Here is a 15,407-nt window from a genome sequence, read left to right on the forward strand (position 1 = left end):
AGGTACTACTGCATAGTGCATACACAGTAAGAGGAAACGCTCGGGCCATCTCTTCCAAGCCGTTCCAGTGTGCCGTCCCAACTTGAACTTTTGGCACCTTACCATACGGGCCGCAAGTCATAGGTGCCTGCCTGACCTCGCGATAATAAAAGCCAAATTTATTAGATAAGGTGCCGTCATTCAAATTCCAGGTACCGAGACGCATCCCATTCTAAGTTTTGCCTTTACCACTAATGTGACGCCGGAGCAGAAGTGACGGGAAGGATGACATATTGATTGTTCGACCTCATCCCGGCACGCGGAGCAAGAAAAAGAAGAAGAAGAAAAAGGTTACCGTCTGCCTCTCTGGCTTCCACTTTGCTTCTGCACTCCCGTCCCTCTTCCCTGTGCCGATCTGCCCCAGTACAAGCACATCGCTGGATTTCCGCTCGACAGTCTCCTCGACTCTCGACCCCAAATCCCAGAACTGAGCTCTTTCTCCATACCTCTGACATCTTGAACAAATCAGCTCCCGACAACTCAGCGTCCAGGATCCGGACCAGCAGTTGCGAGACGCGCACATATATAGGCAACCAACACACCTTGGGTGTGCACTTGGAGAGCCGCGCCATGACGTCCTCCTCCTCACTGGACCGTTTTCCCGATGAGCTCATCCGCCACATCCTTCTATATGTCTCGCCCGAGGACAATGTCCTGAACATTCAGCCAGTCTCGCGGCGTTTCTACCACATTGCCAACGAACCGCTGTTGTGGCGGTATCTTTGCCGAAACTCGTTTACTTTCTGGAAGCCTGAACACTACTTCTTCGCGAAACTGTCGGACCCGAGACCAACTACTATCGAGTGGAAGAAGCTATGGCTTCGAAGGAAAAGGCAGAACCACTTGATTAAACGCCTCCTGGACGAGATCCTCACAACGAGATACCACCAGCTGAGGAATCTCCAGCGCATCTGTCAGTTCGGTTACGACGCCAAGGACTTTCTTTTGGAGCAATGTCACGTCGATGAATCCCACGATGACGTTCTGGCCAGAAGGTATGAGGCAGCTCTCTTATGGCAATGCAGCTTGGTGTTTCAAGTACACTGCACGCAAGGGTCTTGTGTATCAGTCGATCCCCCTCTGATGGTGGCATCTCATTCCTGCTCGGCCCAAGTGGGATTTGTCTAGATCCAAAGACCGTTCGGTTACTGAAATGTTCATCCAGGTACTATGCGAATTCAGCATTGGACAGCATCCACAGAGGCATCGCTGTAGAGGTATGGTCCAAGTGCTATGAAACGGGGACCGATCCGTACTCGGGGCTCGATCGTGCTCTCGGCGCATTCGACCTGTTCGTTCTACACGACCAGCCCCAAGACCTTGAATACGTATGTTGCACGCCATCTCTCGCGGCGGATGCATGTTAGCTCACACTTTTTCCCCCCCACAGATACTAAGCACACTAGACACGCTCGCTCAGAGGTTTATGTTGGAGCACCCAGAACATAAGATCATGTCGACAAGGCAGAAGGCTCTAGCCTTGAATCGCTGGCTGAGGGCCCAGAATCTCATGGGGATGGAGAACGAGACCGTCAACTACCACAATCTGAGGAACTGCCTTCTAGGGCACGCCCTGTCTGACGACGAGCATCCGTCACTTCCCATAATCTCGAGCGCCATATTTGCTTCGGTTGCCGAACGCCTCGGCATGTCAAGCGCATGTTGTGCATTCCCGAGCCATGTCCACGCGTCTGTAAAGGCTCCTCCAGGTATGACCTTGGATGGTGATGTGGAAGAGGATCCCAAAGCCGAACCGGAGACTATGTATCTGAACCCTTACAAGTGGGATGGGGAGGTCACACTTGATGAGCTACGGAGGGCACTGGTCGAGTTGGGCTGGACTCAAGGGTCAGAGGTGTTTCTGAGGGCGTCGCCTGTGCCAATCATCGTCCTCCGAACAGCGGCCAATATCAAAGCCGCTACGAGTCGAATCCAAAATCTCGCCGACCGATCAGGGGAGCCCATCGAGGTCGAAGCGAAGCGGTTGCGGGCGGGTCATCCAGACATCAACGTGGAGGCGGCCAAGTACGCCTCGATGTGGGCCGAACTGATGGTCAAGCCGGTTTCCAGTGTTCACTGGGACCATAACCTTGAGACCTTTCTGCACTCATTTGCCATGTCGTGGGGCGAAGACGCCTGGATCGTTCGCAAATATCTTCTTCCGATGTACGAACAATTCGTCGCATCGCAACCGCACGTGCGCAACCGGGCTGGATGGGAAAATGTCCGCGAGATTCTCAACATGCTAGACAACCTCGACAGGAGGGAGGCGGTCGTCACCCGTCGCTACACGCAGGAGATGCAGGAGCGCGTGCGCTACAGGATCGGCCAGGTCTTCCGTCACAAGAGATACGGATGGATCGGAATCATCAACGGCTGGGCAGCTGGGTCTGCAGGCCTTCCGGTTCCGCATTACCTCGATGGCTACGAGGATGAAGTCCAGTCTCCAACGACTTCTCCCAGATCTTCAGGGGACAGGCTGCACTCAGAAGGCCAGCTAAGGCCTCAGTTGGCTAGAGTGTTTTATACATGCATGTACGTGTGGCCATGTCGTTCCCTTGATGTTCTTCCCTCTTTCTTGTTTGATAGCTTGTCTTATTATCAACTTCCACTAACACTTGGAGTCACAACAGGAGTTCTAAGAGACCTAGGATTGACCGCTTGCGGGTGGCTCAAAATAGCATCGAGATTATCACCGATCCTAACCTCATTCCCGAATCGCTCAAGTTCCTGGCGGGCAAGTATTTCAAGCGGTTTGACAGAAAAACCTGCACTTTCGTATCGAACATCAAGGAATCGTACCCCGACGACTAGATCTCTCTGGGTCAATCTGTTCAGTGATCTTTGGATCCTGCAGAGGAGATGATGGGAAAAGATGTCGAGGGATGCAAAAGGGGGGCCGCGGAAGATGCGTGTATCATGTTGTACAATAAGAGAGATGTTGGGGCCGCAGGGTTGTTGAAATATATGTATACCTTGTACAACAACAAAGCAACTATCACAATGACATTGAAGAATTGACGGGAACTGCCAGACTAGTTGGTCAGATGGTGTGAGAAATGGTCTAAACACGGCTCACACCAACATAGAAACTGTCAATGCATGAACCGCACTTTTGGTAAGCACCTCGGCACTGGATTTCCGACCTGGGGAAACTGTCAAATATGATCTCCGAAGTGGGCAGTATCTCTTTCGAACTTGGTGAAATTTTCCGAGTAATGAAGGTCTTGTTTGGTAGCGGTCGAAATAAGATTCATCAGACCAACAAGATCAGCTGCTGACTAAGAGGAAATCCCGACTATGGCCAGTGTCCCTTTGTTTGTATGTTCGGTTTTTTTTGTTTACATCATCTACTAGAATAGTCAAGAGGGACACAGTATGGATCAATGATGACCTGGGAATTGAAGTACATATACATATTATCATTTCATGCTTTATCTTTACGTCTACTTGCACCATGTACTTTTCCTTCCATCTCTCGGGACTGCCCTTCCCAGCATCGTATGGATATTACCACTCTACATCCAATCCATCCATCCATTGCTGAGGGCTTCACCCCAATTATTTTTGCCTTGTTTCCCTTGTCATTAATCGCATTACCATAATGTCGTCTCTCAGTCCATCCCGTCTCATCCATCCCATCCATGCCAATCCCGATTCTGGGCCCTCATCTATCGTTGATGTTGTCTCGCCGTGTTGTAGTTGCAATGTAATCCTCCCTTGAGCGAGTGTCGTAAATGATCGTATGTGTGTTGCCGCGTATCGATGTGTATGTGTATGTCGCACAAAAAGAAGGAAATTGGGTATAAAAGGGGGGTGGGTATCTGTCTTTGGAAATGCAGAAGAAAAAACAAAAACACCGATCTGATGCGGACCCGTTGGTATATAAAATTCAAAACACCACCTGGGTATCATGCACCATCCTCATCAATCTCCACAACTGTCTTGTTCTGGTCAACGTCCTCGTTAACCAATCCACTCGGCGCTGCTTTTCTCGAAATAAACTCGTCAAGAAGCAAACGCGCCGCATCTGGCAAAACCAAGCCATGTAGGGCACTTAGATGGGAAGAACCAAAAAAGTCCCCATGGTCTGGTTGATTCACCCTACTTGCAAGGTTGTATATCGCACCGCATTGAAGTAGAGTGCGCGAGCGATGTTCTCGGAAAAGGAGAATTTTGTGTCGCATGAAACGAGCTTGGACAAGCCCCTTTCAACGATACCGCCCCGCCTCTTGGCGAACCGCCCATCCCTTGAGCGCAATACACAGAATGACCCACGCCATCAGCAGCCCAACCAGGCCCATGGTGACGGTGTACGTGAACATGGCATCAAGCTGGTAATGGATCATGCCGCTGACGGTGTCGCCCGCGCTAGCCATAAAGATGATGCCGCCGCTGATCAACCCAAAGGCCGTGAGGAGCTCCGTCGGCGGGCGCGAAGGGTACACGGACCGGGGCGGCTTCAGGTAGGTGATTACATACGTAAAACCGCGCGCGAAGGAGGCGCCGGTAAGCAGATTGCCCCACTGCTTGTGCACCATGCTGGAGATCATGCTGTCTTGGGTGTGCGAGGACATCATGATGCCGAGGAGGAGGATGACTAAGGCAGGGATGGGGTTCATGCTGAAGGAGTAGGTTTCAGGCTCGCGTCTCTCGGAGTCTTCGACTTCCGCGTCATGGAAGTGATGCTGCTGGCGGGGTTCCTCGGTGACGGTGGTGTTGAGCAGGTCGCGGATGCGAACAGATTCGATGAGCATGCCGCACAGGCCACCTCCAATGAAGAGAATGGTGATGGAGAAGTGCTCAAGATCCTGAGCCGACCATGCGCCGCCCCAGTTGCCGAGATGCTCCAGGAAGACGTTGGTGGCGCCGTAGGTGAAGATCAAGGCACTTTCGACAAACTCGGCAGAGGGTCGCCATTTCTGGCCTGCCTGCTTGGGGCGCACGTTCCAAGCCTTGGGGTATCGTTAGCAAATTCCAACTGTTGCAGATATTGTAGAATCAACAGGGGATAAATACGTACCCAACCAACTTCACCGAAGCAGCCGGCCCAACGGCCAAGGGTGAAAATACCCAGCCAGAAGAAGATGCCGCCCTTAATCCAGTGAGCGAGACCAGAGAAGATACCGGAGCCCTCCTGCAACCAGAACATATTAGCCTCTAATCCCAGAGCACCTTGCTGCAGCACCTTTATGAAACCGACCGAGGGAAAGGGGGTGAAGACTCACAAAAAAACGACCATAAGTCACGATACCGGTGCACAACGCAACGAAACCCAGGGGCAAAATAGCCCGGTCAACCACATTGTACGCTAGGATCAAAACCTTCCAGAATTTCCCAGAAATCTTATCGGCAATCTTTTTAATGGTAGAGACGGCCTTGCCGGAAGCAGGAAGGATGGGTCCAAGAGGCTCGCTGCCGCTGTGGGAGTTGACATCGTACGAGTCATCGCCGTCATCATATTCCTTGGTATGCAGGTTGACATCTTGGAGAGCGAGGGGCTGTCGAGAAACGTCACCGGAGCTAGACGAAAGGGAGGGACTCCGCGGGGCATCGCTGGAAAGCTCGGTTCCCTGGCCGCTGTCGTTGGAGAATCGGTAAGCGTCATTATTGGCGGGCTTGATGTGGCTGTTGTGCTCTTCCATGGCCTGGGTCGAGACGGGCATGAAGCCCTGGCGCTCCCTGCTGTTGCCGTCGGATTGCTGCTTCTTGAAGACGCCTGCAACACTCGCCAAAAGGCCAATGGCGAACTGGGCCCCTACGAGCCAGGTGACAACCCATCCGAGCTTGTGGTGGGCATTGTTAGGATACAGATCCGGTGTGCTGGCATTGTAGACGATTCCAACGAGCATGCCGCCTGCATTGGTCACGAGAAAAGCGAATTGCGCCAAAAGCCTATACCGCGAACGGGCAATAGAGAGCATGACACCTATGGGTCGCTTCGGTCAGCATTCTGGAGCTCTCCTTTCCTTGTAGCACGCCCAGATGCCGGAGGGCGGTGTAATCCTTACCAACTGGGAGCATGAAAACCCAGGCAAGAACCATCAGGGCGATGTGTGCGTAGATGGCGGTCTTGTGATCGGGATGCGCAAAGTATGTGAGAGGGTACTCTTCCTCGGGCCGGGGCTTGTCGGCATCAGTCATTTCCATGCCCCCGTGACCGCTATGGCCGCCGTCATCGCCGCCGTGCGCAAGGACAGTCGGAACGAGCAGTCCCAGAACCGCGGCGCCAGTTAGCGCTGCAAGCAGCGGCCTTGTAGTAACGGACTTCATCTGGTCCAAATCCGTCTAGTTTTCAGTCGTTATGATGAATGAGGTCAGAGTGCAGAAACTTGGGACTAGTTTTTAAGATGGGATGAAGATGAGCACATTCAACTGAGCGAGGCTGGCGAGGTGGTGACGGAGAAGGTTAAGGATGAGCAGATCGGAAGCTGTCGGTCTTCCCAATCTACCGTGGTGAATGTGATCGAGGGACAATGTAGACAAAGGCGAGTCGAGTAGTGGCTATCAAAACACGGACAGCAAACAGGGGGGTCTCTGGGTTTTTATCGACATATCAGGATCGGAAGTAAAAGAGACGGGCTAGAAAAAAAAAACATAACATGATGGTGACGAGAATGATATATCTTGCTCGCTCCATGGACGCACCCCGTAGAAGAGCAGGGAAGCTTGTGCATGGTCAAGGGTATGTGGTAGGGGATCACAGTCGGGAACCTGAAGGGAGGATACCTAGCAAAGCTCGGCCTCCATCATGGAACAAGTCTGTGTATAGAATCTTCACCGGTCCCCACTGATTGGTAATGTGGCCGGCCCAGGGCAACGACAAGACCATCCGGTGCCATCCAAGACCTTCTTCCATTTTTTTCAACACCACGGACGGCACGGCGTCGAGTCAGACCAGCCGACCCCCGGAACCGTGACCAGCTCGTCTCCATTGTTGCTGCCCGGTTGCCGTTGTGGGAGGTTTAGTGATACACTAATGCTGTGCCAATGGTACCTGACGGTTCATGGTACGTGATGTCGTTCCTGATACATGAGAAGGTCCCGATCGATGTTCGGGATCATGAGGTGTTCGCGACTCCGAGCCATCCGAAGCTTCAAAAGCTGGGGCTTTGCGTACCATATTGTAAGGCATGTACGGTAATAAAATGTTGGTCGCTCCTTGCAGTCTCACTGCAGCGAGAAACGTCACAAGCACAAGCCCGACCGACGTCGCTCCTTCCCGCCCTGGCAGTGGACATGTACCTGGACAGTCACGGCAGACTGTGTGGAACACGTACGGAGCTCTCACGTACATAGGTACATACTACTTACAGTACTTCGACGCCGGCATGCACTTGCGCTCGCACCATCACTCGAAACAAACATCATACAAGCTGTGGCCACAGGACGGGAGTCCAGTGCAATCAGAACGCGGTTGCAACTGTCATGGCCGTTTTGCAACCCTACGCTTCGTCTGGGATTCATCGACCAGGGCACGTAGTGTATTGCCTGGCGCTGCAAGCGTTTCACCAACAGACCATCGGACAGCACCGAAATGGATTGATCTTTGCGGGTGGTCAGCAAGCGGAAATGGGATGCCGTCTGAGGTAAGAGGCATCTACACATCATGATTCATCTAGTGTAGTGTTCAAAATACCTACAGCAGTACACAGAATCGGGAAGAAGCGTCCAACAGAGGAACTGCAAAAGGAAGTTCAAGGGCCGTCATCATCGCGAGGTTGCATGGAAAGCGGGGCACGCCAAGCAGTGACAAAAAAGCCTCCAAGTCCCGTGGCCGCGCGTGGACACTGCAGCCACTGAGCGCCATGCTATTACCTCTGGGCATGTAACTCACATTACCCACCGGGCGTCTCTTACATAAGTATCAAAAAGACGCACGCCATTGATTTGTTTTTCCTCCCCTCGGTGTTGCCCTTTCAGGGTCTAGATGCTTATATTGTCGGATCTCTCGGACTCTTGAGTCCCCCGACGCTGATGTCGATCGAGATCTTTCACATCTCGCAGCCCTATAAGTCGCGGTCTGGGTACGTACTCTACTGTATAACAAGTACCTTTGAAATGGACCTTTTCACAGCACAGACAGAATAGGCCCAAGTTCCTTCTCATCGACCATCCCCTCCCCAGGAGTTCGAACGTCTCCAGTTCGTTTCACGAGAAGTGAAACATTTCTCCTCCCCCGCATCTGATTCGAACTTTTTTTTCCCCCTTCACTTCTAGTGTGCACTCTTGTTGTGGCCCGGAGCTATGTCTGTCCTTAAGTCCGTGCGGTACCGCAGCTATCACGAAACCCTTCTCAGAATGATTCACACTGACATCGGCTTTTGGGATTTTTTGGCCAACGAAACCTCTACCGGATCTCACCAACCCTGTCATTATCCTGCACGGCACTGCACTGTGATAACTCCACCCACCTGCTGCCCACTCGGCAAGGCTACCCAACATCGCTTAAAATTCCCAGCCTGCTGTTTTTTTTTGTGTCCTTCTTTTTCTTGTTTTATTCCCGGTTGGCTCGTTCATAAATCCTTTTCGAGATCGTACGAAGATGGCCTCTCATGATCCAAACAAAACCGTTATCGTCTGATTGCCAGTATCTACCCCGCATACGCATCGGTTCTTTCCGGCCAGCAAGGGACCGGAGCTGCCTCTCTGGCAGTTATGCGCATCTTCGGTGATGTATTACACTACAGATGACATGAGCCGTCGGCAACGTCAAGCGCTTATCTCATCCCATGGTCCCTGTCAACAACAAGACGCGAACATGCTTCCCTCCCCGTGAAGTGTGTATGTATGCCGCTTACATATCGGAGTTTGGGAGCGATTACTTCCGCTGGATAACAGAAATGATGTATCAGTGACATTGGTCAGTCTCATGATTGGTGTGGTCCCTGGATCGACAGTACCTATCAACGTGTAAAATTCAGCCACATGGGCACTGTCCCCTAGCGTCCTTGCAATGGTTTGTAAGTGTATCGCACGAGATCCAACTAGAATCCACATGTGTGGGCGGACGTCTTGGAAATCCAGGAAAACGACGAAGCAGAAAACCTTTTTTTTTTTTCCTTTTTTTTTTTTTCTCTCCGTCCCGCGATGTGGGGACGCCCGAGATTATGCCATGGCTCGCGCTGAAGAGTCGTACATAACTCCCAAAAGACATTACGGCTTCGCGAGAGCGATTACTCAGTTACTGAGACCGCGTTGATCAACAAATGAATCGATTGGTCATAGACTCGCGAATCAATCACATGCTGACAGATATGTTTACGGGCTTCGGCACATCGCAGAACAATAAAAATATTTGTATTGTAGGTTCCATATCACCACAAACATAAAACATGGGATGGCAAAAAGTTTCTGTTTCGAACGCATAAACAAAACGGGAGTATTCGGAATCCACTAACGGCCGGGCCGGAGCGGTCCTCTCATGCTCGGGTTGGGATAACTCGGGTGGCACGACGGGGGATCCATACTGGAGTGCAAAGAGACGGGAACCCACCCTTGCAGAAACTCGGTGAGACCGCATCGCCGGGATCCATAGAATGCCGATGAGCCAGCCCTGTCTCCCATCCTCTGTGGCAGACAGACCGACGTCCCGATTCCGAGAGCCGAGCCGAACCACAACACCGTGCGCCGGCTGACACCGACCTGAACGGCCGAGCTTCAACACTAGGTATGAGATCGAGCGGGACGAGATATGTGTTTTGGCACTGAAAGCTGTCCCACACGGGCGGTCGTCGGTTGTCATCTGAGGCTCTGCTCCTGCAATGAAAGCGAGCTACCCTAAAGCGGCATGCATTCAGCTCCGTCATTGACTGACGTCACGGGCATGCTAGGGCTGAATGATGGTGGTTTCGGTTGTCACTGTAGTGCACATACTATGTATAGTTCAACTGCACGCCCACTCGTTCTCCATCCGTACCAACCTAAGGGCCAGAAACGTGCATTGCACACGAACCGCGTAAATAGTCGTTTCCTGTGCTCCAGGCGCTCCCGCTAGGGACGGGGTAACAATGTCGAGAAACCTAGTACATACTACTATGTACGCTGGACCGTCCCCGGGCCGTTTCGCTTACTAGGGTTGACTGGGTGCTGGCTACACAAGGATCCGGACGAAAACGGGAACCTCGTCAGGCCAACTTGGTGTCATGAACTGGCGCGCCAGTCATAAATCCATTGCACCGCGCATCCTGTCAAGGCTATGGGCGATCATTGTGTACAGTGCCCAACAAAAAGATTCGAGTGCAATGCACATCGCACTCGCGGCTCTGGGGAGAGGGCGAAGCGACAAGCGACAAACGGCACCAGTTCCGAACCCTGAATGAATGGGTTCTACTCCACCCATCACCATCATCATCACTATGTACCCTCATACATACATCATGCGCAATTCAGCCCAAAAACCGGCTGGCTGGTTTTTCCCACGTTGTGACCCTGAGCGCCATCTTCTCACAGGGCCGATCGATCAGTCAGCCGCCATCGATCACCACCATCTGCCGTCGTCACCTTCCCCTCTTTCCTCAATTTATAAAGGATCTGCGTCACCCCTCCAGCGGCCGGTATATGCAGAGTTTCCGGCACGCCCTGGTAGATAACCTTAACCAATTCCATCGGCGTCCATCCATCTTCACTGTCCCTCTTTAACGTTGCAATGACTTGGTCCTCCCTCTGCTGCCGATGCCTAATATATTCTCCAATCTTGCCTGGCCCGTCCTCCACCACCGGTCCGTGGCCCGGATACCCCTTCCCTTTAAACAGCCCTCGCATTTGCTCCAGACTGTTCAGGTACACTCCCAGATCCTCGTACACGGCCGTCCCGTGGCCTAGCACATTGTCCCCCGTGAAGAGCGCGTCCTCCTCGGCCAAGTGGAGAACCATGTGGTCGACCGTGTGGCCTGGGGTGTGCACCGCTTTAAGCGTGGCGCCCTCCACGCTGAACTCTTGTCCGTCTTCGATGGGGAGAAGTGGGGTGCCAATTTGCTCGAGCGAGACTGGGCTGCCGTGGTAGCCTGGTAGGTAGGTGGGTTGGTTCTTGTAGACGTTGATCTTGCTGTTCCAGTCGAGCAGGTGCCGGATCCCGCCGGTGTGGTCGTGGTGCCAGTGAGTGATGATGGCGGCTGATATGTGAGCTTTCTCCTCGGTGAGGGTCCGTTGTAGGGCGGAGATCCAGGAGCGCTCGCCGGCGCCTGAGTCGACAAGGAGACGCTGGGGGCCGGTGCCGACTAGATAGGTGTTAGTTCCCTGGAGGGTGAATTTGCCGGGGTTGCCGCCGAGGATGCGGATGACAGTTGGGCTGAGGCGGGTGACTTCGGGGAGAGGAGTAATTGGCGGTTGGACTGCAGATGAAGACATTGTGATACTGCGGTTATGGTTGTTATCTGTTTTCAGATGTTGATATGGGATCTTGAAAAGGCGAGATAGCCGTGTATTAAAGGATGATAAAGTTCGATACAATGATGGCCTGGTTGAGAGTCCCAGGAGCGGGATGACAGGTGAGGACATCCAGGACCAGGAGTAGTACGGGCAAAAAATGAACGATACACAGGAAGTAGTGGTAATTCCGAATGAGAACCATACTTGGTGTGAAACACGGGGGGATATTGCGTCCTGTACCGCGTATAGAGAGAAAGAGAGCTACTATGTACATAGTGTACTAGGTAACAGACTGCGGGGTACTGCCGAGCCGAGGCGTCGGCAATGATACCATCGCACATAATCAATGTCCGGCTACCACCCGCGCAAGCTCCGAAGATCACCTGGCGAATCGGCCATATGAGCCGGACTCGGGGTGGATGGTTTGTTGGCCGGGCTCGCCAAGTTCAAGTCCGTTGTGAGAACGTGTTGTAAGTTGTGGCCTGAAGAATCCCTTTTCTGTTGATACCAAGTCTCCCAGGAACGTAACCCGCTTGATGGTGTTTGCGTGCTTGTCCGAATCGCTCCAATTTCTTGACATACTTAGCTATAACTGATGTGTTTAGAGACTGTATCAACGGCTTGTTGTCTGCGTAGATTTGTCATAACGGGAGCATTTGGCATACAGCCACATCATCGGTCACAATCGATACAGACGATAGAGGATACCTCTAGATGTGCTGCCAACCCTTTGGACCGTGATCTGAACCAGAGGCCAGAACAGGTTACCATGAAGCACAGAAGAGAGCCAAATCAGCCTCCAGAAAGTTCTGATTTTCTGAAGTCTAGCTTCTCAAATGACGATGGCTCACGCTGGAGGTTGCCTAGTCGTTGGGAGAATTGATTGTGAAGTGAAATGCAGGCATGGCAGACACCTCGGTTGAGATCCTCATGACTCCGTCTCAGGTACCTCGCTGCCTCCCGTCCCGCTGCACGCTCTGGTATGAGTGCTACGGGCCAATCAGACACAACGAAGAGTTACATACCTAGGTACATACTTATATGTGTCTAGTGCGTTGAAAAGGTTCCACCCGTTGGTTCTGTCCCCTTTCTCGTTATCGATAAGCCTTGCGTAGGTAGTAGCGTTCGATAAGCCGTTCAAGTCGCTGCCGTGCAAGTGCAGTTGGCGTCCATTGATTGATTGCCCATGTTGATGCCGCGGAAATCGGATGGAGATTCCAACCCCGAACAACTTCAAACCCATCTTGCTTCGAAAGAACCAACACAACCAGAGAAGATCCCTATTGCTACTTTACCGGCTTTGTACACATTGCTTTTATAGACGGTAAGACAAAAATCACCAGCAAATGTTGCCAATAGAAAAAGCGCGACCGTTAATTGACGTGCATCGCTGCTAACAAGTCCTCTTATTCCAGGTACTTGGACCGAACCGCCGGGAACTGTGCTCTTTCCCCATCGGAACGCGATTTGCCGGCCTCGCCACGACCCTTACAAGCCATCTCGACTGGTGAAAAGCTAGGCTCAATAAAGCCAATTCTGCAGCTAGATTCACCCATTTTTTTTTTCGAATCTTATGAGCCGAAAGTCCAGGAACATCATCCCCAGCGTCTGAAGCAACACTCGTCCTCGTTGCTAACCCGGTCACGGACCGCTCCAACCACTGCGAATTCGAACACAGCTCCTCCCCTTCAGAATTACTAGCACACACGGGCTTCACATTTGGGGCTTTCGACGAGCGAACAATCACATCACCATGTCGGCCAACGCTGCGTCCTCCAAGGACCACAAGGTCAAGGAACCCCAGCCCGGCCAGCCAATGTATGGATGTGGTAAGATAGCCCATTCTTGTCCCTGCTACACGGCCTTATTTTCTAACCTCTTCTAGAGCATGTCGGCCGTCTCTTTAACCAAGATCAAGCGACGATCAACATGTCCATACAACATTACAAGACCATTCTGCGAGCCATCTTCGACATCAACCCTATCCTGTCACACACGGCCAAGGGCGTAGATGGCCAGGTTGTGACATCCATTACCCCAACCTACCTTTGTCTGCAATGCCCCTCGACTCTCACCGATGATGACCTTACAAAACACGGCAACAAAAAATCACATCGCTTCTGTACGTTCGCTGCCTCTGCCAGAAGGAGCCAAATCATGGGGCAAGGAAACTGACAGTTATAATCAGATGTTGAGTCGAGGAGCGGAGCGCTGTATTGCCAAATGTGTGATGATATCGTTTGGGACCCTACCTTTGAGGATTTGAGGTTAAAGAAGCTCGGCACAGGGTCGTTTTTCGGTAGTATGTTCTTCTGTCCTTTTCTCCGTCTAACCCATGTGGGCTTATGCCCGGTACCTTCTCCTATGTCGATGAGCCCTGGCCGTTACTAATCTGTATCTCTATCACAGGCCGAAAGCGTAAACATGAGGAACTCTTCGCCCCTGATCCCGTAAAAGACGCTCCCCAGTATATATCGACCAACACCACCCTTGCCACCTGCAAGGCCAACGGTCTCCGTGGCATTTATAATGCCGGAGCAACTTGCTATCAAAACGTTGTCCTCCAATCATTCCTCCACAATCCAATACTACGCAACTTCTACCTGAGTGATGGGCATCAGTCAGGCAGTTGCGACACACCCCATTGCCTCAGTTGTGCCATGGACGATATGTTCCAGGAATTTTATGCCAGCGAAACGACGAACGGTTATACCGCCGCAAATATCTTGTCCGGATTCTGGATCAGCGAGAACAAGGCGTTTGAGAACTTGGTAGCCAACAAGGAGCAAGATGCTCATGAGTTTTTCCAGTTCATGGCTGAGGAATTACACGAGAGAAATGGCGACGGCAAGAGACCGGAAATTGGCAGTGAGCATACCTGCAACTGCATCATCCACCAAACATACTACGGAAAGTTACAGACGTCCACAACGTGCCAAAACTGTGGGGGCGTCACCAATCAAGCCCAGAGCTTTTTGGATCTCAGTGTTCCCTTGGAAAATTTGACGCAAAAAAGGGGCAAAAAGAACTTGAGTAATGGCGACGGGGTTGCATCGACAAGAACGCAAAACAGCGTGACTCTCCAGGAATGCTTGGACGAAGAATACATCAAATCCGACAAGTGCGAGTATCGGTGTCAGAACTGCAGTTCAGTACAGCAAGCAAGAAGACAGACCAGTATCAAGAAATTACCCAACGTTCTTTCCATCCAGCTCAAGGTCAGATTACCAGGAGTCCTTCCTCATGCACATTCCTTACTAGCCGTTACCGCTGGCTTCGCTCGGAGACAACAGAAGCTGACAGTTGCCAACAGAGGTTCGAGTTCAAACAAGGGCGTAACGATCGTGCCCAGAAGATCGAGACACCTGTCCAGTTTCCTCTACAACTCAACATGCTGCCTTATACGACACGCGCACGAACACAGGATCTCAAAGATAACTACGAGCTACAGCGGTCCTGCACTTATGATCTTCTTTGCGTTGTTGTGCACGTTGGCGACATGGATACCGGACACTACATTTCTTATTGCCGGGTTGGCGACCAGGTGAGTCTGACTAGTGAACCATGACAGACATCTAGTTCCTGAAGGATTAGACTTGTTGACCCGCTGCCTTTGGCACATTTATTTAGTGGTTCGCATTTAACGATCACAAAGTTGAACTGGCCCAGAAGTCTGATGTGCTGAACGCAAAGGCCTATCTTCTCTTTTACATTGTTCGGTCCCTGTCTTGAGCTCGGATAAACGGTGTACGAGTAGGGGCAAGTAAGCAGCAAATATTTCGCTTGTGTATGATGTTGTTTCCAGTAAACACGTGCCAGATGGCTCATTTACGTTTTGTACAATACTTGATCTTTTTGCGGCGTTCAAGGAAGCATATTCTGCCGGCGTATTTTGGATTTGTCTTTGTTCATGGAGCGTACATGGAGAGGATTCACATAGACATAACTCAGGTCAAAGCATGGGCCTGGATATTTAGAGAATGGAGGACGTACGCCGT

General features: G+C 51.7%; 5 protein-coding genes across 5 annotated transcripts; 3 read left to right on the top strand and 2 right to left on the bottom strand.

Moving 5' to 3' along the window:
- The first annotated feature begins 407 nt into the window (after nt 1-407).
- B0T23DRAFT_227413 (uncharacterized protein) lies at nt 408-2,863 on the top strand. The gene is made up of 4 exons (XM_062833822.1): nt 408-1,034; nt 1,205-1,367; nt 1,430-2,574; nt 2,673-2,863. The coding sequence occupies exons 1-4, from the start codon at nt 610-612 to the stop codon at nt 2,851-2,853; spliced, it is 1,914 nt and encodes a 637-aa protein (XP_062689072.1). The 5' UTR covers nt 408-609; the 3' UTR covers nt 2,854-2,863.
- A 1,239-nt stretch (nt 2,864-4,102) lies between these two features.
- B0T23DRAFT_227451 (uncharacterized protein) lies at nt 4,103-6,494 on the bottom strand. The gene is made up of 4 exons (XM_062833823.1): nt 6,051-6,494; nt 5,268-5,968; nt 5,063-5,176; nt 4,103-4,994 (listed from the first exon to the last, which is right to left on the bottom strand). The coding sequence occupies exons 1-4, from the start codon at nt 6,310-6,312 to the stop codon at nt 4,251-4,253; spliced, it is 1,821 nt and encodes a 606-aa protein (XP_062689073.1). The 5' UTR covers nt 6,313-6,494; the 3' UTR covers nt 4,103-4,250.
- Nucleotides 6,495-7,187: 693 nt separating this feature from the next.
- Nucleotides 7,188-7,871, top strand: B0T23DRAFT_407462 (uncharacterized protein; the record flags this gene model as incomplete). The annotated part of the gene is made up of 4 exons (XM_062839191.1): nt 7,188-7,272; nt 7,302-7,330; nt 7,436-7,521; nt 7,787-7,871. The coding sequence occupies 4 exons, from the start codon at nt 7,188-7,190 to the stop codon at nt 7,869-7,871; spliced, it is 285 nt and encodes a 94-aa protein (XP_062689074.1).
- Nucleotides 7,872-10,485: 2,614 nt separating this feature from the next.
- B0T23DRAFT_431922 (beta-lactamase-like protein) lies at nt 10,486-11,388 on the bottom strand (the record flags this gene model as incomplete). The annotated part of the gene is made up of 1 exon (XM_062840346.1): nt 10,486-11,388. One exon carries the CDS (start codon nt 11,386-11,388, stop codon nt 10,486-10,488), a length of 903 nt encoding a protein of 300 aa, XP_062689075.1.
- A 1,774-nt stretch (nt 11,389-13,162) lies between these two features.
- B0T23DRAFT_324991 (uncharacterized protein) lies at nt 13,163-15,141 on the top strand (the record flags this gene model as incomplete). The annotated part of the gene is made up of 6 exons (XM_062835476.1): nt 13,163-13,238; nt 13,295-13,531; nt 13,598-13,711; nt 13,819-14,627; nt 14,723-14,953; nt 15,040-15,141. The coding sequence occupies 6 exons, from the start codon at nt 13,163-13,165 to the stop codon at nt 15,139-15,141; spliced, it is 1,569 nt and encodes a 522-aa protein (XP_062689076.1).
- Nucleotides 15,142-15,407: the final 266 nt, after the last annotated feature.

This window comes from Neurospora hispaniola, assembly GCF_033458365.1.
Source record: "Neurospora hispaniola strain FGSC 10403 chromosome Unknown B0T23scaffold_8, whole genome shotgun sequence".
Taxonomy (NCBI): domain Eukaryota; kingdom Fungi; phylum Ascomycota; class Sordariomycetes; order Sordariales; family Sordariaceae; genus Neurospora; species Neurospora hispaniola.